Below are 25,402 nucleotides of genomic sequence, written 5' to 3'. Positions count from 1 at the left end.
GGGGGAAGGGAAATACCCAATTTCAGTCAGCTCTAACCTTCCATGTGTAAGAAGAGAAATACCCAACTCCAGCCCACTCCAGCCGTCCTGTCCCACCTAAGGGAGGAGAAAAAACATGAGAAACACTTGTGAAGTTCACAGTCCAGAGGCACAGGTTCACTGAAAGACTCAGACCTGTTCATAAGACTAAAGAACACTTCCCCTTCCCACAACACCTCACCACCACATTTCTAAAGGTCTATTTACAGCAGTTCTTTTATCTGGTTCATCATGTCCAGCTCTCAAGAAAACAGATAAGGTTATATACGAAAAGCTAAAAAACACAATTGGAAAAACGGAGAAAGTATCAGAACCATACATGTCATGGATACTGAAATTATCAGACCAGGAGTTTAAAACAACTATGATTAATATGCTAAGGGCTCTAATAGATGAAGTAGACAGTATGCAAGAACAGACGGCAGATGGAAGCAGAGAGACAGCAATCCTAAGAAAAAAATAAAAATAAATGCTGAATGAAAAAAAAAAACCACTGTAACAAAAATGAATAAATGCCTTTAATGGGCTTATTAGTACACTGGAAATAGCTGAGGGAAGAATCTCTGAGCTAGAGGATATATCAATAGAATCCTTGAAAATGAAAAAGCAAAAAGAACAAAGACAAAAACATAACACAGAATATCCAAGGACTATGGGACAACTATAAAAGGTATAACATATATGTAATGGAAACGCCAGAAGAAAAAGAAAAAGGAGCAGAAGAAATATTTGAAACAATAATGACTAAGGATTTCCCCCAAATTAATATCAGACACCAAACCATAGTCCCAGGAATCTCAGAAAACAATAAGCAGGATAAATGCCAAACAAACAAACTAACAAACCCCTACACTTTAGGCATATTGTGTTCAAACAGAAAATCAAAGAATAAATCCTGAAAAAAGCAAAAATTTTTTTTAAAAACCGTACCTATAGAGGAACAAAGATAAGAATTACATCTGACTTCTCCTCAGAAACCAGGCAGTCAGAAGAGTGGAGTAAAATATTTAAAGTATTGACAGAGAAAAATCCCCAACCTAGAATATAGAATTCTATATACTTGCAAAATTATCCTTCAAAAGTGAAAGAGAGATAAAGACTTTTTCAGACACACAAAAATGGAGGGAATTTTTCGCTAAGAGAGCTGTCTTGCAAGACATGTTAAAAGAAGTTCTTAAGAGAGAAGGAAAATAATATAGGTCAGAAACTAACAGGATGTACAATAGCTTTACATAAACTATTTTCTTTGTGTGATAGGCATGTGTCAATGTAGGCTGATCAATTGTAACAACCGTACCACACTGGTGGGCGATGTTAGTAACGGGGAAGACATGCCTGTGTGGGGCCAAGAGGGCGTGTAGGAAATCCCTCTAACATCCTTTCCGTTTTATTGTGATTCTAAAATTGTTCTTTAAAAACAGTCCAAAAAAATGATCCAGGGCAGGGAAATGGGAGAAACAAATGAAACAAGACTGACATAAAAAAAATCAGAATCAAAAAATCACTTTTAATTACAATAGCCTGAAATCTAACAAAACCATCCCTAAGAGCACAGTTTAAATAATATTCTGTATTACTGCACATATTGAAAGTTTGCATAGAAAGAAAATCAATTCAATAATCAGGAGTTTTCACTAAATATGCGCTATTATTCGAGTTCCTAAGAAAATATACTAGAAGTTTTCATTAAAATATACTACAGATATCTAACATTCTATTATGGAATGTATTAAACATCCAAATATTAATTCTTTTAAGTATAAAGTATAATAATCAGAGGATTAAGGGTACATTCCCAACTCCCTTATTTCTAGCAATATCAACTTCCCTAAGTTGCAGTTTTCTTAAATGAGTACAATAATACTTTTTCTAAACTATTTGAGATTTGTTTCAAGGTAAAATGAAATAATGTATGTGAAAATGATTTCCTTTCACACATGAAATCACAACACTCTTCAGAGAAATGGCCTCACAAAACCCTTTCTAAACCCCAACACCCTAACCCTTTTAAGCCTTTAATGTGTTCCGTCTTCTCATTAGTTCTTGGCCTCCGTGGTGTGTCTAACAACCCCTTTTAGAATGTAGAGATTTTGAAGTAAATTTATTCCCTCTATGTTTTCTCCAGATTTGGTTGGTTGGTCTCATAGATAACAAATTATAACAACAATAAATAATAATAGCCAACCTATATTTAGCTCTTACTATGTGCTGGGCATTGTGCTAAGCACTTTATACTATTATCTCATTTAATCTTTGCAATAACTCCATAGAGTAAATGTTATTATTATCCCCACTTTACATACAGTTGTGATATCTCAGACTGGTTAGGTAACTTGCAAAATGTCAAAAACTAAGAGGTGAAGACTGATTCTTAGCAGCCCCATCTAAGTCATGCTTTTATCTACTGGGCCGCAAAGAGACATATATTACTAAGTGGGATTTCTTCTTTCTTCTCCAAGAAGAAAAGTGAATTTTCATGTTACGGAATATTTAACTCTGAGTATTCCCAAGATTTCTCTCTTCCCCACTCCAGCCCCAGAACACTTGGATTTTCCTTGCTCACAACACTGAAATTCTAATGGGGATCAAACAACTCTCATTTCCCTCAGAGACCAATTGAAGCTTATTCATTTTCTCCTTAACCAAATATTTAAGTTTACAAAGCACTAGTAATTAACTGCAATATTTATTAAAGGAATTAATAAAACTAGATTTTTAAAAATAGATTTTAAGTCATTTACCCTCCCAGTATCACAAATAGAGCCATTTTTGACCACCATTGGATCTTCTCCACCTGTCGTTGTGTAGTGCATAGTTATACATACAGTATTTCGTACAAAAGCATAAATCACAGAAGCACCGTCTCGAAGGAAAGGAGTTTTAAAGGGGTAGGTGCAAATTAATCTGCCACATATAAGATTCCTGCAAACATAATAAATTATATGATTGTTATGCATTAGGCATTTATTAGGAATGCATCAGATTGGTTTCTCTGACAAAAAAGTAAAAATAAACAATGGTTCTCCATTTATGGCAATATATCTAAGGAAAATGTAACACTTTAATGCTAACATTTAAAGTAAAAAGTAAAGCCATTGATACAGGCTTAATAAGCCTGTAGCACAAGAAAGATGCCAAGGCTAGAGATTTTGATTTCAGATTTACTCCCATACACATGTGATACTTGAAACCACTGGAATGAATGACATATATAGAGAAAAACTAAAAACAGAATCTTACAGAACACGAGAGGTTATCTTTAATATTTGCATAGCATACCTCCATGCACAAAATTTATATCTGCTTCTTTCTCTACCACAGTTCCCAAACCTATCAGTTTGAGACTGTATTTCTTCATAGCAGGCAAATGGAGCATTTTTTGAACCTGTCAAAGTTAGAAATATATTTGGATTAAAACTTCTTTTTTTTCCATCTTCCTCAATTTCCTCATATATTTATGTTTCTTATGTTTTTTTCTCTATTATTATCATCTATTCAAAAGTTTCTTAGTGACGTTGTAAGAAAAAAGAAATGATTAAAGTGAAAAGTAACGCTCATGGTTATTTCTCCTTTTACTTCATTTTCAGTCATTTCCATCACAAAAGGTATTATGAGGATAGGGGAGAGCTGTAGAAGTGTAAACCTTGAGAGGGCTCTGTGAAAGAAGACAAGAGAGAGAAAACTATACTTGTTCTCCTAGATTCTGAGTAGGAATTTATAAAAAGCCAGGTGTATAAAAAAATCTCATTAAAGAAACCTCGTATCTTCGGAAAGTCTGAAGTGAAGGGACCAAAATTGCCAAACTATAAATTTACCTATTTTTCCTTCATTCCTATATTAGTTTTTTTATCATTGTGTAAAAAATTACCAATATACTGGCACCTTAAAACAATACCCACGTCACAGTTTCTGTAAGTCAGGAGCCTGGCAAAGCACAAGCAGGTTTTCGGTTCAGGGTCTCACTAGGCTGAAATAAAGTTCTTAGCTGGGGTTACAGTCTCATTTGAGGCTGGAGTCCTCTTCCAATCTCACTGGTCGTTGGAAGAATTCATTTTTTTGCACCCATTGCTCCATTGTCTTACTATCTGCCAGGGGTTGCTCTTGATCCCTCGGGTCCTAGTCACATGGCCCTCTCACAACAATGGCAGCTTATTGCTGCCAAGCCAGCAAGAGAATCTTCTGACATCTTCCATCTTCTAAAGGCTCACATTATTAGGTGAGGCCCCACTCAGAATGATCTCCCTTTTGATTAATTCAAATTTGACTAATTATGGACCTTAATTACATCTTTAAAATTCCTTCATATTTACTATATAATCTAATCATAGGAATGAAATTCCATCATATATTCACGGGTTCTCCCCCAACTCAGAGAGGGGATTATCCAAGAAATGTACACCAGAAGAATATTGGGAGCCATCTTAGAATTCCACCTAGCACAGTCACCGTCTCCAAAATGAACCTTGCTAAGTCTAGCTGCCCATCTATAAAACATAAAAGTAGGTAATAATATCTACCTCAGTGGAGTGTTATGAAACTTAATTAAGATGATGCTTATTTAGTCACTCTTTTTTTTATTAATTTATTTTTGGTCGCGTTGGGTCTTCATTGCTGTGCATGGGCTTTCTCTAGTTGCGGCGAGCGGGGGCTACACTTCACTGCGGTGTGCGGACTTCTCAATGCAGTGGCTTCTCTTGTTGCAGAGCACGGGCTCTAGGCTCACAGGCTCTAGAGCGCGGGCTCAGTAATTGTGGCGCCATGGGCTTAATTGCCGAACAGCATGTGGGATCTTCCTGGACCAGGGCTCGAACCTGTGACCCCTGCATTGGCAGGCGGATTTTCAACCACTGCGCCACCAGGTAAGTCCCATATTTAGTCACTCTTAATTCCCATCTAATCCTTCTCCATTTTCTTTTGAGATTAAGAAGGTTTCTCCTAGTTACCAGCTCCTTCTATGATTTACATTTTCCCCACTATTCCCTTTAATTTTTTACCTTCTCCTAATTCCATCTCTTTCCACCATTTTTAAACATTGGTCCATCAAGGGTGCTTGTATATGTACCGTGAGGACAGGTAATGGTATTTCTGAGTATTCACAATGTTTATTAGCTCAGTTGTGAATCTGAGAATACCAGGTTAGGAATGCTCTTCATCCAGGCCAATTTTTACTCATTCAAATAGTGCTTCTAAAGGTACCAATGAGCCCTGTATTTAATTTCTCCCTTGAATACCTTCTCTCATTAGTGTTAGGGACTTTCTTTCAGCTCAGTCTGGGTTTTCCAAGGTGATATGGAAACACCAAAAGGGCAACACTTTGAAAATGTGAAATCACATGTCAAATATTTCCTTAAACCCAGTATACTGATGAAGTCTACAAAGAGAATTTTCTCTTCTATAGTCCAAATAGTGTATTTATATTCCCTCTAACCTATTATCAAATGCTATGAGGTACCACAAAATAGTAGATGGACTTTCATAGACAGATGTGCATGGCTGGTACTAGGTCAGTAAATGTGGGTGCTGGAAAACTACTGCAAGTAGTTTAGGCAAGACTCATAAATAGCACTGCAGAGTAGGGAGTTTGAGGTTTTACTCCCTTGACCACTATTAGAGACGACTAGTTTACGTTTCCAGTTAGATGGACTAGAAGGCCACCCCATCTCAACTGTAATAAAGGGAGCCATTGAAACGTTAGCTGAAGTTTTATCTTTCATAACCTGACATCTTTCTCACCTCATCTCATGACTAATAGGATATGCAACTTAACATATCCTAAAACCAAATTCTGTTTTACACCCTAGGCTTCTTTATAGGACCATTAGTCAACCAATGTTCAGGCGAAAACTTAGGAAGAATTCTTGATTTCTTTTTCCCCCCCTCACTACCTGCCTCCACCATCTAATCCACGTATTATGGACACTGCCCCTAAATACAGCCTGAGCATGACCACTTCTCATCTGCTGTGCAGCCATCACTCTAGCCTGTGCTATCATCAGTTCTCTTCTAATATGCTACCATAGCTTCTAAACGACTCCCCACTTCCACTCTCCATAGTACATTCTCCATATCCTAAGTCAGAGTGATCTTTTTAAAAAATAAAAATACATCAGCCTCTTAATTAAATACCTCTAGTGGTTTCCCATTACATTAAGAATAAAATCCAATTTTCTTGCCATGGTCCTTACTCAGCCTGGTTCACTACCTTTCAGCCACACTGCCCTTGTTTTCATCCTTGAACTCACCAAATTCATTCCTAACTCAGAACCATAACATTTGCTGCACTTCTCTGCCCAAAATGCTCTTTCCTAAGATCATCTTCTGGCTGACTTCTTCTTAATATTAAAGTTTCTACTCAAATTTCACTTCCACACAGAAACCATCTCTGAACACCCGGTCTGAACAGCCTCACCTTCATCATCAGTCTTTTTCCTATCACTCTGTTTGCTGTTGCTTTGTTTGGGGGATTTTGTTGTTGTTGTTATCATACCATTCACCACTAATGGAAATGATTATATTTATTTATTTATTTACTTACTAATTTTTTATTGTTTATGCCTGAACCCTTCACTGGAATATAACCTCCATAAGAATAGGAATCTTTTTTTTTTTTGTCTTTCCCATCCCTGGGTTTCCAGTCCTAGAAGAATGCCTCACCCAATTAAGGTGATAAATAAATATTTATTGAATGAATGAAAAAAATCAACACCTTGGGGAACATATTCCATGATCTGTCTTTCTTATGGAGTTTGACATCCAAAATCAAAACCTCCAATAGGAATTATACCTATTCTATTTGAAGCAATAGAGATTTTTAAAGATTAACATTTGAAACAAACTCCTTAGTGATCTCTCCCAAATTATGTTTCCAATGTCACCTCACTAATTTCATTAGTTTCTGTTTTGTGGCCTTCTAAATATTTTTTATTGAAAGAGGCAATATCGATTCTACATTTTTCAAATAACTTGTAGATAGAACCAATTTAAAATTTCCACAAATTCATGATAAGAAGTAAGAGTTGAAGTTTTTTCCTCATGGCTCCTAAAACAGTCCTAAGAGATATTTAAGATAAATAAGCATAAACTTACTTATACAATCTGAAGCCACTTGAGCTATATAATTCTTTTCCATCTCCAATAAACTACAGATTATTACTGTAACACCAGCTAAAATAATGGAGACATAACTATTTTCAAAGACGTCCAGGAAATTCATCACTAATTATGAGAATAACAAGAGACAGATTAAATGAAATATTTATTATATTGGCACTCAAGGAAGAAATGTAAGTAAAGATTATCTATCTCTTGTTTTCATTTATGTTTACACTCCAGCTTCATTCTTCTGTCTCATTGAGGCCAATCTTTTTCCACATGGTCAAAAACATAGCTGCCCAAAACTCTGGAGCTTTATTTATGATAATTTTGAGCCCTTAGAGGGAAAACTCTCTTGTTTAACTGTCTAAAAGTCCCAGAAAAGAAACTCAGAACCTCCCCAACTCCCTTAGCATGACTTAGACATTCAGCCTAAAACCCACCAAATGTAGCAAGGTTGAAGAGTACTGCAGTTAGACTGGGTCTGGTTAGGTACCAGCTACTGTCCAACCAAGTACAAACAGGGGTATAAGACCAAACTATACTAATAACATATTTCCCACAGTAACCATGTGGATATTAAGCAGTTCTTAGAAAATGGTACTAAGAGGAAAATCCTACCAGTTTATGATACTCTGATCTATACTAACCTCTGCCTTCTCTATATAAACTCTGGTACTCCAGAAAAACATGACTACTAGAAAGCATAAACTGTTACCATAACCTCAACTTTGGCTAACTGTCCCCCAATATCCATTCCTTCTTTCTTCCATTTAGTAATAGAACTTTCTTGTTATTAGCAGGGCACATAAACACCAAGCTAGAGAAAACATTTTTCAGACTCCCTTGCAACTAGATATGGTATGTGACTAGGTTCTGGTCAGTGGATTATGAGTAGAAATTATATGCAAAACATCCAGTTAATGGCATTAAGCGCAAGCTGGTCACACTTCCATTTCTTCTTTTCTCCATTCCATGGGCTAGTATAAACGTTTTGTGCTGGAAAACTACCTTCTCCCAGAGACACAAGGGATGACGGAGCAAAAAGAAAGATGACAGGTTCCTGAAAAATGTCATAGAGCAAAGCTGCTGAACCATCTTTGATGAATTGCCTATCTCTGGAATACTATATGAGAGAGAAAATACAGTCTATCTCTTTTGAACCATTGTATTTTTAGGTATCTGTATAATAAGTTTATTCTCTAACTAATAACGAGGATTGCCATTATAGTAAACCAAATGCTTTAGGAATGGGTGTCCCATATAAAATGTATTACACCAGATGCCACGGTTCACTAGTAACAGGAAGACCAGATTGATCCAGACTGAGCTCCAAACTGATCCACAGTGTTCAGAGGACCAGTGGGAGCACAGGTGGTCAGTTCTACCCAATATCTGCATTGCAGTCATTGAAGAGTTTGCAGTACTGAGTCCAGTGGGATCAGCTATTAACATAGGCAATCTTACAGACACTTTAGAAGCAATTATTACCATTCATGAGATCAAACAAATTAAGCTCAGTTGAATGACCACTTTGAATACTTGTAGTTTCCATTACATAATTCCTGAAACTTCCTATTTATCTTGGTCTCACTTTTATGAGATTCTATCATAGCACTATTTCTTCTGAGTTCTAAGACACTTTATTTTTTCCTCAGATAAAGGTGCAAGCACTATATTCAGAGAGCCACAGTTCCTATCTCCCGATCTCCCTTATATCTGTCATACCAATAAATGCACTACCTATAAAAAATTTTCTAGGGGCCAAAGACAGTGGGCCATCCTCTATACCAGAATTAGAAATGTGTGACAGACTTTAAGTCTAGGTGTTTGGGGCCAAATATTAATTAAATGAATTGACTCCCTGGGGATACTAACTTTCAGAAAATAATTTATTGGTAATAATTTATTGGTAATTAACTGGTAATTTATTGGTAAAGAAAATAATTTATTGGTAATTTATTGGTAAAGAATTTTTGAGGCCTTGATCTCTCTTGGTAAAATTATCCTGGACATTTTATCAAGAACTAGACTAGGACACACATCTACTTCTCTGACATTTAAAAAACTCTCATTGAGGAAGAGATCAGCAAGAAGGCAGAGTAAGAGATCTCTCCAGCCTTCGTTCCCTCCCCCCCAACACACAAAAACAACAGTTAGCTCTCTACAAACGAAAATAGCCCTGGGAGGGGCTCAAGGGTACGATTAAGAATCTATAGCGTGCTTCCCTGGTGGCGCAGTGGTTGAGAGTCGGCCTGCCAATGCAGGGGACGTGGGTTCGTGCCCCAGTCCGGGAAAATCCCACATGCCGCGGAGCGGCTGGGCCCGTGAGCCATGGCTGCTGAGCCTGCGCATCCGGAGCCTGTGCTCCGCAACGGGAGAGGCCACAGCAGTGAGAGGCCCGCGTACCGCAAAAAAAAAGAAAGAACCTATAGCAACACAGTGGAGCAAGAAAGGAGACTAACTGGATAGAAAGGACCACTGGGTAGATGACTTGGTGGACATACTTGGAGAGAGCCAGGAACACAGAAGGGTGGGGACTATCAGCATCTGTCATGCAGTGGATGCCACCACCGTCCCCAGTGGCCTGCTCTCCAGAGGACATGGCAGAGTTTGCCAGGAGGGCCTCCACAACAGCCATGGACACCCCACAGCTTTCACAGTCGAGGATCACACAGGGCTCACCACAGGAGGACCCCGGCAGCCCACTCCGCAGAGGACACTGGCAGCTTTCTCCATGAGGCTATCGAGAGCCATCTCCACCCAACTAAGAAGATGCTGCTGCACCCCACCCAGAAAGAGCTGCTACCGTTCTGGCCAAAGACCAGGGCTGCCCCTCCACCCCAAACGCTGCATATGCCCCAGACCCCAGAGCCAGAGCTGCTCCATGGGCACCCAGTCACCAATCCTGTGTGCTGCCCAGAGCCTTAGACCCTGGATCCACTGTTGCTCAGCAAGCACATGCTTTCCAGGCCTTGCCTCCATGGGTGCTCCATGTGTGCCCATGCCTGAGACAGCAGGAAAAGCCTACAGGTAATATCATACAGCTAATACTATACTTATCTAACTAAGCGTAATATTAAGCATTCTCCATCTAAGAGCACATCGCTAAATCACAACAATGTTTTACTAATTTCTTACTACTTTCATTCAATATTGACCCTATACAGTGGAGTAAGGAAATAAAAACAAGTAAATAACATACAAACTGGAAAATAAAAAGTAAAACATTCTTTATTCTCAGAAGACATGATTGTGTGTGTGTGTGTAGAAAATCCAAGAAAGTCAACAAAAAATACTAGTAGAGCCAGTGTGGTAGGTATTGTGGGTCATTATCAAATTCCAGTGATCTCTGCGAAATATAGCTTTTTAGACAAAAAAGTATACAGTTTGCTTCTAGCAGTAAATTTCATATCATCTTTGTCAGCATTTGTATAGGAAGAAATAACTCGGAAAGCGCTAGATGTTTGATTAGTTACCAGGCAATATACAAAATGTGTTGTAAATTTTTTTTCTTATGATGATTCATTCTGAGCAAGTACTCTGAATTCTTATTATATATTTTTTCCATTTAACAATTGTTCATCTACATCATAGTATAATTCTCTATTCTGTGATGACCAATTAGAATAAGATTTCTCTATATTTAGTAGGCATCATTATGACTTACTATATTCGATCACAGATAAGGGATCAAGATACAAAAATCGATTGTATTTCTACCTATTAGCAACAAACAACTGGAAAACCAATCTTCATAAAAACAACAATTTTTACAATAGTACCAAAACCTAAAATGTAGTTAGGATTAATATAAAATAAAGATATTAAAAATATGTTCATTAAACTACAAAATGCTGCTTAAAGCGTCATGGGTTGCAAAACACAATACTGTTAAGATACTAATAATCCAGAATTCATCTATAAATCTGACACAACCTCAATCAAAATTCTAGGAGGCAATTTTTTTTTTAGAAATTGGCAAGCTGATGTTAAAATTTATATGGAGATGTAAAGGACTCAGAAAATCCAAAGCAGTATTGAAAAAGAATAAATGAAATTGAATGACTTATATTACCTAATATATAAAGGTTTACTATAAACTACAGTAATCAATAGCATAAGGATAAACAGATTGATGTAGAATAAATCTAGAAATGGAACTATATTATATTATCAACTGATTTTAAACAGAGATAGCAAATCAATGGAATGAAAAATAATAATCTTTCCAAGAAATAATGATTTAAAAGAAAAGTTAGGTTCAAGGTGAAGATGGTGGAATAGGAGGAACTGGAGCTCACCTCTCCTCACAAATATATCAAGAATACATCTACAAATGGAACAATTCACACAAAGCACCTGCTGAACACTAGCAGAGGACCTCAGACACCCAAAAGGACAAGAAAAGATCCCCGCATAACCAGGTAGGATGAAAGAGAGAAAAGGAAGAAAAAGAAAGGAGGAAACAGGATGGGACCTGCTCTGCTGGGAGGAGTTGAAGGAGAGGAGAGGTTCCCGCAACTGGAGAAGCCCCCTCACTGGCAGGGCAATTAGCTGAGATAGAAGGGGAGCTGCGAGGGCTATCAGAGGAAAGTGCAGCAACCAGTCTGTGGCAGGCAAGACAGAGAGAGATTTACACAGATGGTCCATGCCACAGCCTGCAAGCCCCAGGGTGAAACGGGTGTCTGCCAGTGCCGGAACATGGGGTTTGGAGAGCAGACCCAGGGAGAGGAGGGCTGTTGGCTGCTCAGAGACAGCCTGAGGGGACAGAAGTGAGGAGCTCTGCAACTGGGAATGCTCTTGGAAGAAGCCTGGACCACCACAGAAGTGAGGAGCCACTGCTGAGTGATGCATGAAGGGCGGGTCTGCCATCACAGCCTCTCTCCCACATGCCAGCCCACGCCACCACAGGCACTAGGAGGGGCTCCAACCAGAGTGAGCATGCGTGCCCCAGTTGTTTCCACCTTATCCCCCTCCCGCCTGAGTCAGTCGCTGCCCCACCCCCTCCCACTGAAACAGGCCAGCATGCCCCCAGTTGCTGCCTTCGCTCCCACTCGCCTGGGCAGTGAGCAGATGCCTGAGGTAGCCCACATGCAGAGGTGGGGCCGAAACCAAAGCTGAGCCCCAGGGGCTGTGCAACTAAGAAGAACTGAAATCTCTCCTTGCAGCTGCACAAGCCACGGATTAACCACCGCCACGATCAGCTTGGTAAACCCAGCACCTATAGAACATCTGAAGGGACAATGAGCGCTCCCACGGCTGAGACGGATCCAGCTTTAGCAGCTGTGGACTTTGTGGGCATGTACACGCAGGAGCTGGGCCAGGTCAAAGTCTGAGCTGCCTCCACAGTGCCCACAGCGGGTCCAAAGACCTACCTAGAGGTCTTGGAGTGTCTCCTGGGGAGGCGGAGGTTGGCTGTAGCTCACCATGTAGGCAAGGACACTGGTATCAGAGGCCCCAGAGAATTTTGTTGTTGTTGTTTTATTTCTTTTTTTAAAAATTTTCTGGGGTATTTTTTGTTTTGGGAGGTTTTGTTTTTTTGTTGTTTTCTTAGTTTATTATTTATTGTTTGTTTTGGTTTTTCTGTTTGGTTGTTTTCTTGGTTTTTTTTGTTTTCATTGGGGATTTTTTTTGGATTGTTTTTCTTCGGTTTTGTTTCTCTGTTTTATTTTGTTTATTTGGTTGCACAGCACAGCTTTCAGGATTTTGGTTCTCCAAACAGGGATCAAACCCAAGCCCCCAGGGGGGAAGCACCCACTTATGGCTGCAGGACCGCCCAGGAATATTAATTGACATGACCTCTCCTGGAGATCCCCATCTTGGCACCAAGACCCAGCCCCACCCAACAGCCTGCAAGCTCCAGTGCTAGAACTACTCAGGCCAAACAACCAGCAAGACAGGAATACAGCCCCCCCATCAGCAGACAGGCTGTCTAAAGTCGTACTAAGCTCCTGGACACCCCAAAACACACCCCTGGACAAGGACCTGCCCACCAGAGGGCCAAGACCCAGCTCCACCCACCAGAAAACAGGCACCAGCCCCTCCCATCAGGAAGCCTACACAAGCCCCTGGACCAACCTCCACCACCAGGGGGCAGACACCAGAAGCAAGAGGAGCTACGATCCTGCAGCCTGTAGAAAGGAGACTTCGGACACAGTAAGTTAGGTAAAATGAGATGACAGAGAAATATGTTGCAGATGAAGAAGTAAGGCAAAAGTCTCTCCTAAATGAAGAGGAAATAGGCAATCTAGCAGAAAAAGAATTCAGAATAATGATAGTAAAGATGATCCAAGATCTTGGAAAAAGAATGGAGGCACGGGTCGAGAAGATACAAGAAATGCTTAACAAGGACCTAGAAGAACTAAAGAACAAACAAACAGTGGTGAACAATATAATAACTGAAATGAAAAATACACTAGAAGGAATCAATAGCAAAATTACTGAGGCAGAAGTACAGATAAGTGAGCTGGAAGACAGAATGGTGGAAATCACTGCCACAGAACAGAATAAAGAAAAAACAATTAAAAGAAATAAGGACAGTCTCAGAGACCTCTGGGACAACATTAATTGTAAGAACATTCAAATTATAGGGGTCCCAGAAGAAGAGGAGAAAGAGAAAGGGACTGACAAAATATTTGAAGAGATTACAGTTGAAAACTTCCCTAACATGGGAAAGGAAATAGTCACCCAAGTCCAGGAAGTGCAGAGTCCCACACAGGATAAACCCAAGGAGAAACACGTCAAGATACATATTAATCAAACTAACAAAAATTAAATACAGAGAAAAAAATGTTAAAAGCAGCAAGGGAAAAGCAACAGATAGCACACAAGGGAATCCCCATAAGGTTATCAGCTGATTTTTCAGCTGATAACCTGCAGGCCAAAAGGGAGTGGCATGATATCTTTAAAGTGATGAAAGGGAAAAACCTTACAACCAAGAATACTCTGTGTAGCAAGGCTCTCATTAGATTTGATGGAGAAATCAAAAGCTTTGCAGACAAGCAAAAGCTAAGAGAATTCAGCACCATCAAACCAGCTTTACAACAAATGCTAAAGGAACTTCTCTAAGTGGGAACACAAGAGAAGAGAACAAAAGAGGAGGGGAAGAAAAGAGACCGACAAAAACAAACACAAAACAATTAAGAAAATGGCAATAAAAACATACATATTGATAATTACCTTAAATGTAAATGAATTAAACGCTACAACCAAAAGACACAGACTGGCTGAATAAATACAAAAACAAGACCCATATATATGCTGTCTACCAGAGAGCCATTTCAGACCTAGGGACACACACAGACTGAAAGTGAGGGGCAAATGGAAATAAAAAGAAAGCTGGAGTAGCAGTACTCATATCAGACAAAATAGACTTTAAAATAAAGAGAGAAGGAAGGACACTACATAATGATCAAGGTATCAATTGAAGAAGATGTAACAGTTGTAAATACAGATGCACCTAACATGTACCTCAATATATAAGGCAAATGTTAAGCCATAAAAGGGAAAATCGACAGTAACACAATAATTACGGGGGACTTTAACATCGCACTTACACCGAAGGACAGATCATCCAGACAGAATATTAATAAGAAAACACAAACCTTAAATGAAACATTAGTTCAGAGAGATTAACTGATATTTACAGGACATTCCATCTGAAAGCAGCAGTATACACTTTCTTCTCAAGTGCCCATGGAACATTCTCCAGGATAAATCAGATCTTGAGTCACAAATCAAGCCTTGGTAAATTTAAGAAAATTGAAATAATATCAAGTATGCTTCCTGACCACAATGCTAAGAGATTAGAGATTAAATACAGGAAAAGAAATTATACAAACCACAAACACATGGAGGCTAAACAATGTTACTAAGCAATCGATGGACCACTGAAGAAATCAAAGAGGAAATCTAAAAATACCTAGAGACAACAAAAACACGACCATCCAAAACCTATGGAAGGCAGCAAAAGCACTTCTAAGAAGGAAGTTTACAGCAATACAATCTCACCTCAAGAAACAAGAAAAATCTCAAATAAACAACCTAACGTTACACCTAAAGCAACCAGATAAAGAAGAAGAAACAAAACCCAAAGTTAGTAGAAGGAAAGAAATCATAAATATCAGAGAAGAAATAGAGACAGAAAAAAACAATAGCAAAGACCAATGAAACTGAAAGCTGGTTCTTTGAAAAGATAAGCAAAATTGATAAGCCTTTAGCCAGATTCATAAAGAAAAAGGAGAGAGGACTCAAGTCAATAAAATTAAAAATGAAAAAGGAGAAGTCGTACACCACAGAATACAAAGGATCATAAGAGGCTACTACAAGCAACTAACCATACCCCAATAAAATGGACAACCTAGAAGAAATGGACAAATTCTTAGAAAGATACAACCTTCCAAGATTGAACCAGGAAGAAATAAAAAATATGAACAGACTAACCACAAGTACTGAAATTGAAACTGTGATTAAAAATCTTCCAACAGGCCTTCTAAATATGTCCTTCCACTCACTTCCTCCTCTTTTCTCTTGTCTGCCATCCTATGTGTGGTTGAATTTGCTCCTCGCCATGTCTTCTCACAAGACTTTCAGGATCAAGCGATTCCTGGCCAAAAACGAAAGCAGAATCGTCCCATTCCCCAATGGATTCGAATAAAAACTGGTAATAAAATCAGATACAACTCCAAGAGAAGACACTGGAGAAGAACTAAGCTGGGTCTATAAGGGACCACACATGAAGTGTCACACATTTATGTGATCAAGGTCAATTGCATCTTAACATATCAGAACGTCACTAGTGTCTGGAACAGCTGCCTGTGTTTGATGGGAAAAATGGAATGGCTCTCTCCTCTTTTCTTGATCTTTCCTCATCACTGCTCACTGTGTAACTCAGCAATAAATATGTGAAACCTTTTGTTGGAAAAAAAAAATCTTCCGACAAAAAAAAGGCAAGGACCAGATGACTTCACAGGCAAATTCTATCAAACATTTAGAGAAGAGTTAACACCTACCCTTCTGAAACTCTTCCCAAATATTGCATAGGAAGGAACACTGCCAAGCTCATTGTACGAGGCCACTATCATCTTGATACCAAAACCAGACAAAGATATCACAAAAAAAGAAAATTACAGACCCATATCACTGATGAACATAGACACAAAAATCCTCATCAAAATACTAGCAAACAGAATCCAACAACACATTAAAAGGATCATACACCATGATCAAGTGGAATTTACCCTAGGGATGAAAGGATTTTTCAATATCCGCAAATCAATCAATGTGATACACCACATCAACAAACTGAAGAATAAAAACCATATGATCATCTCAATAGATGCAGAAAGAACTTTTGACAAAATTCAACAGTGATTTACGATAAAAAAAAAAAACTCCAGAATATGGGGAGAGAGAGGACCTACCTCAACATAATAAAGACCATATATGACAAACCCACAGCAAACATCATTCTCCATGGTGAAAAGCAGAAAGCATTTCCTCTAAGATCAGGAACAAGTCAAGGATGTCCACTCTCGCCACTTTTATTCCACATAGTTTTGGAAGTCCTAGCCTTGGCAATCAGAGAAGAAAAAGAAATAAAAGGAACACAACTTGGAAAAGAAGTAAAAATCTCACTGTTTGCAGATGACATGATAGTATACATAGAAAACCCTAAAGATGTTACCAGAAAATTACTAGAGCTCATCAATGAATTAGGTAAAGTTGCAGGATACAAAATTAATATAAAGAAATCTGTTGCACACCTATACACTAACAACGAAAGATCAGAAAGAGAAATCAAGGAAACAATTCCATTTACTATTGCATCAAAAAGAACAAATTGCCTAGGTATAAACCTACCTAAGGAGGCAAGAGACCTGTACTCCAAAAACTATAAGATACTGATGAAAGAAATAGAATACGACACAAACAGATGGAGAAATATACCATGTTCTTGGATTGGAAGAATCAATATTGTGAAAATGACTATACTACCCAAAGCAAGCTACAGGTTCAATGCAATCCCTATCAAACTGCCGATGGCATTTTTCACAGAATTAGAACAAAACATTTTACACTTTGTATGGAAACAGGAAAGACCCTGAATGGCCAAAGCAATCTTGAGAAAGAAAAACAAAGCTGGAGGAATCAGGCTCCCTGACTTCAGACTATACTACAAAGCTACAGTCATCAAAACAGTGTGGTACTGGTACAAGAACAGATATATAGATCAATAGAACAGGATAGAAAGTCCAGAAATAAATCCACACACTTATGTTCACCTAATCTACAACAAACGAGGCAAGAATATACAGTGGAGAGAGTCTCTTCAATAAGTGGTGCTGAGAAAGCTGGACAGCTACATGTAAAAGAATGAAATTAGAACACACCCAAACACCATACACAAAAGTAAACTCAAAATGTATTAAAGACCTAAATATAAGGCCGGATACTATAAAACTTTTGAGAAAAACATAGGGAGAACACTCTCTGACATAAATCGCAGAAAGATCTTTTTCAATCCACATCCTAGAGTAATGGAAATAAAAACAAAAATAAACAAATGGGACCTAATTAAACTTAAAAGCTTTTGCACAGCAAAGGAAATGGTAAACAAAAGTAAAAGACAACCCTCAGAATGGGAGAAAATATTTGTAAATGAAGCCACCAACAACGGATTAATCTCTAAAATATACAAACAGCTCAGGCAGCTCAATATCAGAAAAAAAAAAACCAATCAAAAAATGGGTGGAAGATCTAAATAGACATTTCTCCAAAGAAGACATACAGACGGTTAAAAAGCACATGAAGAGATGCTCAATATCAGTAATTATTATAGATATACAAATCAAAACTACAATGAGGTATCACCACACACAGGTCAAAATGGCCATCATCAAAAATCTACAAACAATAAGTGCTGGAGAGGGTCTGGAGAAAAGGGAACCCTCCTACACTGTTGGTGGGAATGAAAACTGGTACAGCCACTACGGAGAACAGTATGGAGGTTCCTTTAAAAACTGAAAATAGAGCTACCATATGATCCGGCAATACCAGTCCTGGGCATATATCTGGAGAAAACCATAATTCAAAAAGATACATGCACCCCAATGTTCACTGCAGCATACTATTCACAATAGCCAATAGCCAGGACGTGGAAGCAACCTAAATGTCCATCAACAGAGGAATGGATAAAGAAGATGTGGTACATATATACAATGGAATATTACTCAGCCATAAAAAAGAACAAAATAATGTCATTTCCAGCAACAAAGATGGAACCTAGAGATTGTCATACTGAGTGAAGTGGGTCAGACACAGAAAGACAAATGTCATATGATATCACTTATATATGGAAGAGGTTACAAATGAATTTATCTACAAAACAGAAATAGAGTTACAGATGTAGAAAATAAACTTATGGTTTCCAGGGGGTAAGGGGCAAGGGAGGGATAAACTGGAAGATTGGGACAGACATATACACACTACTATATATAAAGTAGATAACGAATAAGGACCTACTGAATAGCACAAGGAACTCTACTCCATACTCTGTAATAGCACATATGGGAAAAGAATCTAAAAAAGAGTAGATATACATATACGTATAACAGATTCACTCTACAGTACACGTGAAACTAACAGAATGCTGTAAATCAACTACACTCCAATAAAAATTTTTGAAAAGTTTAAATAAATAAAAATAAAAGTTAAATCAAAACCTCAGAGAAAAACAGGAAAATATGTGGATGACTTTGGAGTAGGCAAATACTTCTTAGAAAAACTATAGAAAAAATTTGATGAACTAAACTTCTTCAAAATTAAAGTTTTCTTATCAAAAAGCACCATTAAAAATGTACATGGGAAACTGCATATTGGGAAAAAAATACAATACTTATATCTTAAAATGCATTTGAATATAGAATGTATAAATTACACATATAAATAATAAAAAGGCAAAAACCCAATTAAAAACGGGCAAAGATGTGAATGAACACTACAAACGGAAAATATATATATTCCATATATCATATATGTAATCAATAAGCACCAAATAATGTGCTCAACATCTTTGATATCAATCATGATAGCAATGCAAATTAAAGCCAGAATCAACTACCATTTTACAACCAATACAATGACTAAAATTAAAAAGACTCACAACATCAAATGTCACCAAGAACATGGAGCAACTGAAGTTCTCATGTTGCTGGTAGAGATAAGAAGTAGTATGATGACTTTAGAAAACAGTGAGCAGGTTTCTCATAAAATTAAGCATACAGCTACTCTTAAGACAGCAGTTCCACTCCAAAAGCTTTACTCAGGAGAAACAGAAACATATATTTACAAAAAGACTTATATATGAAGCCTCATAACACCTCTATTCATAATAGAAAAAAAACCTAGAAACAATCCAAATGTCTATAAATATGAGAATGTAAAAACCCTCTGTAGAATACTCATATGATGAAATACTTCATTTATATGAAGTTCAAGAACAGGTAAAATTAACATATGATAATAGGAAAGATAACCATTATTGCCTTAAAGGAACTGACTGAAAAGAGATAGAAAGGAACTTACTGAGCTGATGAAAATTTTCTACTCTTTAATTGAAGTGAGGATTACATCAAAATATACACTTCAGATCTATGAAGTTCACTTTACATAATTATATCCCAATTTTTAGAAGTTCATGGTTAATGCTGCTAGTAGTAACATGATATCTGAAAGGTAAATCCATATCCACATTATGTCTCTATTCCAATGAGAGGAAATTGCTGCCCTTTATGTGTTGGGAGAGATCTAATGTCATCAAGTTGGCTCAGTGGCTGGCCAGTCTGTCACAGCACTGTGCTATATCAGAATCTGAATTTTGGCCCATTGCTGTTGACTTAGCCCATGGCTGTTAACCAAGCAACAAAAGTAATCAGATGATCTTGCTGAGGGAAATTCTATTTTTGAACCCACACATTGTCTCCATCCCTGCAGCCATAAACTCTTTGTACATGGATTCGCTATGAAAGTACTAGGGTACCTGGGAAAAAATGCTAGCATTCACAGGACAGATAATGTTCTTTATCTGATTATACATAGCCTCCTCTATGTGGCATGCCCTGGGTTGCACTTTACATGCAACACAAATATCTTCACATTCCCTGCTCTACCTGACAGGCACAACCACACACACCTTCTCCAGAACTTCTTGTTATCAATTTTTTATTATTATTGTTTCAAGTCCTAATTCGTTGCACATGATTAGTCACTGTCAAATATCAAGACTGCCTCTGAATTTCTCTCGTTCGGACAAAGTAGGAAACCACACACACTGCTAGAATTCTACACAATAAGAGAATTTTCCTACATCATTTTTCAAAAACACCTCTGAGAGAGGTTATAATTATGCAGAGGGAATCCACTTCCAAATGGTGTCAAATACTGAGCAGACTCATCTGCACCAGGCCTTAATTTTTTCTTCCTCCAGCAACTAGTTATAGTAAACTTCCCATAAAGCCATAGAAATGCATTGAGACTCTCAGATTATTCAATAGAGGGGTTCTCAAACTAATATTTGACAAGAATTAGCCAAGTTGCTAAGAGAGTAGATCTTAAATGTTCTCACCATGAAAAAGAAATGGTAATTATGTGACATAACGGATGTTTAGCTAACACTATGGAGGTAACGATCCTGAAATATATAAAAGTACCAAATCAATACGCTGTACAACTAAAACTTACACAATGTTATATGCCAATTGTATCTCAATAAAGCAGGTGGTTGAGGAGACTTAAACTTACCTGAAACTACAAATCTACTAGAAGAAAACATAGGGAGAAAGCTCTTGGACACTAAACTGGACAAAAATAGATAAGTGGGACTGCATAAAACTAAAAAACTTCTCAGCAAAGGAAACAATCAACAAAGCAAAAATGAAACCTACAGAATGGGAGAAAATATTAGTAAACCATATATCTGATAAGGGATTAATCTCCAAAATATATGTTACTCATACAGCTCAATAAAAAAGACAAATAATGAGATCTAAAAATAGCACAGGAGGGGCTTCCCTGGTGGCGCAGTGGTTGAGAGTCTGCCTGCCGATGCACGGGACATGGGTTCGTGCCCCGGTCCGGGAAGATCCCACGTGCCGCGGAGCGGCTAGGCCTGTGAGCCACGGCCGCTGAGCCTGCGCGTCTGGAGCCTGTGCTCCGCAACAGGAGAGGCCACAGCGGTGAGAGGCCTGCGTACCGCAAAATGAATAAATGAATAAATAAATAAATAAATAAATAAATAAAAATAAAAATAGCACAGGACCTAAATGGACATTTCTTGAAATAAAAGACATACAAATGACCGTCAGATATGTGAAAAGGAGCTCAACATCACTAATCATCAGGGAAATGAAAATCAAAACCACAACTCACAGCTTTTAGGATAGCTGTCATCAAAAAGAAAAAGATAATAAGTATTAACAAGGATGTGGAGAAAAGGAAACTTTTATATACTGTTGGTGGGAATGAAATTGGTACAGCCATTATGGAAAACAGTAGACAGCCTTCTCAAGAATTTAAATGCACTACCTTATGATCCAGTAAGCCTATTCCTGGGTATACATATGCAATGAGTATGTTAAGTAGATGACTGTGGCAATTACTTCACAACGTATATGTATATCACAACATTACGTTGTACACCTTAAACATATTTTTCTCACTTATACCTTAATAAGCTCAAAAAAATAAAAATAGAGAGTTAAACAGAATAAAGAATTTAAATATATATAATTGTCCATTGTCTTGGTAATGTTAATAAAAATACTGAGCACCAACTACATAGATGTTACAATACCTTTTCCATATATGCTCTCACAATGTGCATCAAGATCTTGGCAGCCTCCATCAAAACAAAAAGCTTTTCCTCCTTTACATTTGTGTCCATTGTGTATAGTTATATCAGCCGGACAGCTTCCTGAGCTTCCATTACAAACCTCAGAAACATCACATTCAGGATGCGCAGCGGGCCTACATACAGCACCTGCTTGCATAAGCTAATAGAAATTAAAACATAAAAATTAAAGCATTATATATAAGGTTGTTGTGTTCATCAATATTTATTTTAAAATTGCTCTAATTCTATTTATAGTTTGATGATGTACTTATTCATTAATGTCTCTTACTATCTTCTTGTTATAAAGCATTATGATAATCATATTGAAAAAAATTGAATGTTATCAACCAAAACAGGAGATAAGACATATGTGCAAGGAAAAGGATAACACAAATATGATATAATGAGAGCCCAAGTTTTGTTTGTGCTTTGGTAGAAGGGAGGAAAAGTAGCTTTTAGCTTGGGATAATTATTCCTTTGGGGCAAAAATTATGAAATTTAGATAATTTCCAAATAAAATATACTTATTCAAACCATAGTTTTTAAGTATGGAATATCTGTAATTCTATGAAAATGTGAAACCTAAATAACTGAGAATGAACAGTGGGAAACCAAAGAGTGATTAAAAGAGGCAGGTCAACTACTGAAGTCTTAGAAAAGAAGGAACCCAATTGTAATTTTTCTCCTGAATTATCCTATGGTTAATTAACACTTTCATGTATACTATTCTGAAATTTTATATAAAGAATCTTAACTGGGCATTTATCTCATACTTCTTAATTGATGACTTCCAGTTCACACTAAAAAGATTATGGAGGTAAGAATTAACCACGATAAGATTCTAGGAGAAAAATAACATAAAACCACATCAGTCAAAGGATAGTGAAGAACACAGAACAGTGGCAGATTGTTCAATAGAGGGGTTCTCATGTGACGAATCTGTCACATATATGTTGGAAGAGCTGAAAAGTAAAACGGGACAGAAATCAACATCTTCACCATATAAGCTAAAATGTGACATTTAAGTCAAATGATCTTTGTATAACAAATTCATAGTTTAAATTTTGTGCTAACACGTAGCATTTGGAAAGTGTTACATCTAGTGAGTTTCATTATTTATGCGTTTATGGAAAATTGCTGTATCTTTCAGTTACATACTTACAGATACCCATCACAACCTAAAATATAACTTTTATTCACAAAAATATAAATATTGGGGGCTTCCCTGGTGGTGCAGTGGCTGAGAGTCCGCCTGCCGACGCAGGGGACACGGGTTCGTGCCCCAGTCTGGGAAGATCCCACATGCCGCGGAGCGGCTGGGCCTGTGAGCCATGGCCGCTGAGCCTGCGCGTCCGGAGCCTGTGCTCCACAACGGGAGAGGCCACAACAGTGAGAGGCCCGTGTACCGCCAGGAAAAAAAAAAAAAAAAAAATGGATAAAATAAATGAAAACAGTCCCTTTTAATGGTGATCTTCTGTATCAAAAAATTCTGTAATAGCTCTCAGTCAAGACTTAAAAACAGTAGGACATTTTAAAAATAGAATAAAGGAATTTTGTTGAACTAGAGTAAAAAAAAAAAGACTTATAAACAATAGCATCATTAGGGAGAATAATGGCATTATAAGGAGGCCTCAACATCCAACTATAATTCATAAAATCAGAAACATCACGCTGAATTTAGTATTTTTTTTCTTTACATGAAAGGTCATTTACTTTGACTTACAGCCAAGTGTCTATGTATTCTAAAGTATCCAAGACATAATTCACTATATACTTAGAAGATAGTAATAAACTAAAATCTTACTTGACAGTTGTTGCAGCATGATCCTCTATCACACTGTGTATTTGGTTTCAGCACACAAGTTTGAGGATTACAACAGCTATCAGGTCCACATTGCTATAAATGAGTGGAAGGCACAAGTAAAAATATATCCTGGAAGTAATATAAACATTGTCAGGAGCTGTGCTTATTTTTTTATTTGTGGGGTAAAAATATGCATGCTGTCAACATTTATAGAATTTTTCATCTCTAAACAATTACAATACTAAGGTGTCATTTTTACTTCAGGTCACAACAGAGTAACTGGTACCTTACTAATCCTTATTCAACTAGAAAACTGGGCAAAACATATAAAACAACTTTTTAAAGAAATTGAATAATAGAACAGAGTGTAGAATGGTAGTTACCAGTGCCTGAAAGGTGAGAGGAAAGGGGAGATATTGATCAAAGGGTACAAACTTTCAGGGCTTCCCTGGTGGCGCAGTGGTTGAGAGTCCACCTGCCGATGCAGGGGATGAGGGTTCGTGCCCCGGTCCGGGAAGATCCCACGTGCCGCGGAGCGGCTGGGCCCATAGGCCATGGCCGCTGAGCCTGCGCGTCCGGAGCCTGTGCTCCACAACGGGAGAGGCCACAACAGTGAGAGGCCCCCACGTACCGCCAAAAAAGAAAAGAGGGTACAAACTTTCATTTATGAGATGAGTTATTTCTCAGGATCTAATGTACAGCTTGATGACTATAGTTAACAATACTGTATTGCATACTTGAAACTTGCTAAGAAGTAGAAGTATTTTCACCAAACCAAAAAATGATAACTGTGTGAGATGATGTATATGTAAACTGGTTTGATGCAGGAATCATCTCACAATGTGTACATATACGAAAACATCACATTGTATACCTGTACACCTTAAATATATACAGTTTTTATTTGTTAATCATACCTCAGTAAAGCTGGGGGAAAAAAGGGTGGGTAGAGTTTAGACCCACTGCAAAGTTAGAGAGAACAGTCTCCAAGACTGTCCTCATTTCTTTCACCAATCTCAAGTTCAGTGGATTCCCAAAACCACCCTCAGGTTTTATAATTTACTGGAAGAACTCACAGAACTCACTGAAAGCTGTTATACTCACAGTTATGGTTTATTATATGGAAAGGATACAAATTAAAATCAGTCAAGAGAAAAAGCACTGAGGACAGAATCCAGGAGAAGCATTAAACATGGAGCTTCTACTGTTTTTATGCCATGGAATCACAGCCATATTACTCTCCCAGCACTGATATGTGATGCTTCCTAACTCATTCTATGAGGTCAGTATTAGCCTAATATCAAGCCCAGACAAAGTAAAATTACATATCAGTAGATCTCATCAATAAATCTACAGCTCAATCAATCAATAAATAGATCTCACAAACATAGATGCAAAATTCCTCAACAAAAAATTAGGAAATTGAATCCAACAATGTGCAAAAATAATTATATACTACAACCAAATGGGATTTATCACAAGTATGCAAGGCTGGTTTATTATGCAAACATCCATTAATATAATCCATTATACTGACAGGCTGAAGAATAAAAATCAGTGACCATAAAAATTGC

General features: G+C 37.7%; 1 protein-coding gene and 1 pseudogene across 1 annotated transcript in view; one reads left to right on the top strand and one right to left on the bottom strand.

The window, feature by feature from the left end:
* Positions 1-25,402, bottom strand: part of ADAM32 (ADAM metallopeptidase domain 32) — a 163,534-nt gene that overhangs the window by 53,026 nt on the left and 85,106 nt on the right. Inside the window, exons 13-16 of the mRNA XM_032618296.1 lie at positions 23,829-23,921; positions 21,986-22,184; positions 3,319-3,424; positions 2,781-2,961 (exon numbers count right to left, since the gene is read on the bottom strand). Of these exons, the coding sequence (XP_032474187.1) occupies positions 2,781-2,961; positions 3,319-3,424; positions 21,986-22,184; positions 23,829-23,921 (579 nt within the window). The remainder of the gene's footprint in view (positions 1-2,780; positions 2,962-3,318; positions 3,425-21,985; positions 22,185-23,828; positions 23,922-25,402) is intronic.
* LOC116746887 lies at positions 15,704-15,858 on the top strand (annotated as a pseudogene).

The sequence above is a fragment of the Phocoena sinus genome, chromosome 21 (assembly GCF_008692025.1).
Source record: "Phocoena sinus isolate mPhoSin1 chromosome 21, mPhoSin1.pri, whole genome shotgun sequence".
NCBI classification, from domain to species: Eukaryota; Metazoa; Chordata; class Mammalia; order Artiodactyla; family Phocoenidae; genus Phocoena; species Phocoena sinus.
The sequence above is the reverse complement of the archived record's forward strand: the minus strand, read 5'-3'. Positions and strand labels throughout refer to the sequence as shown.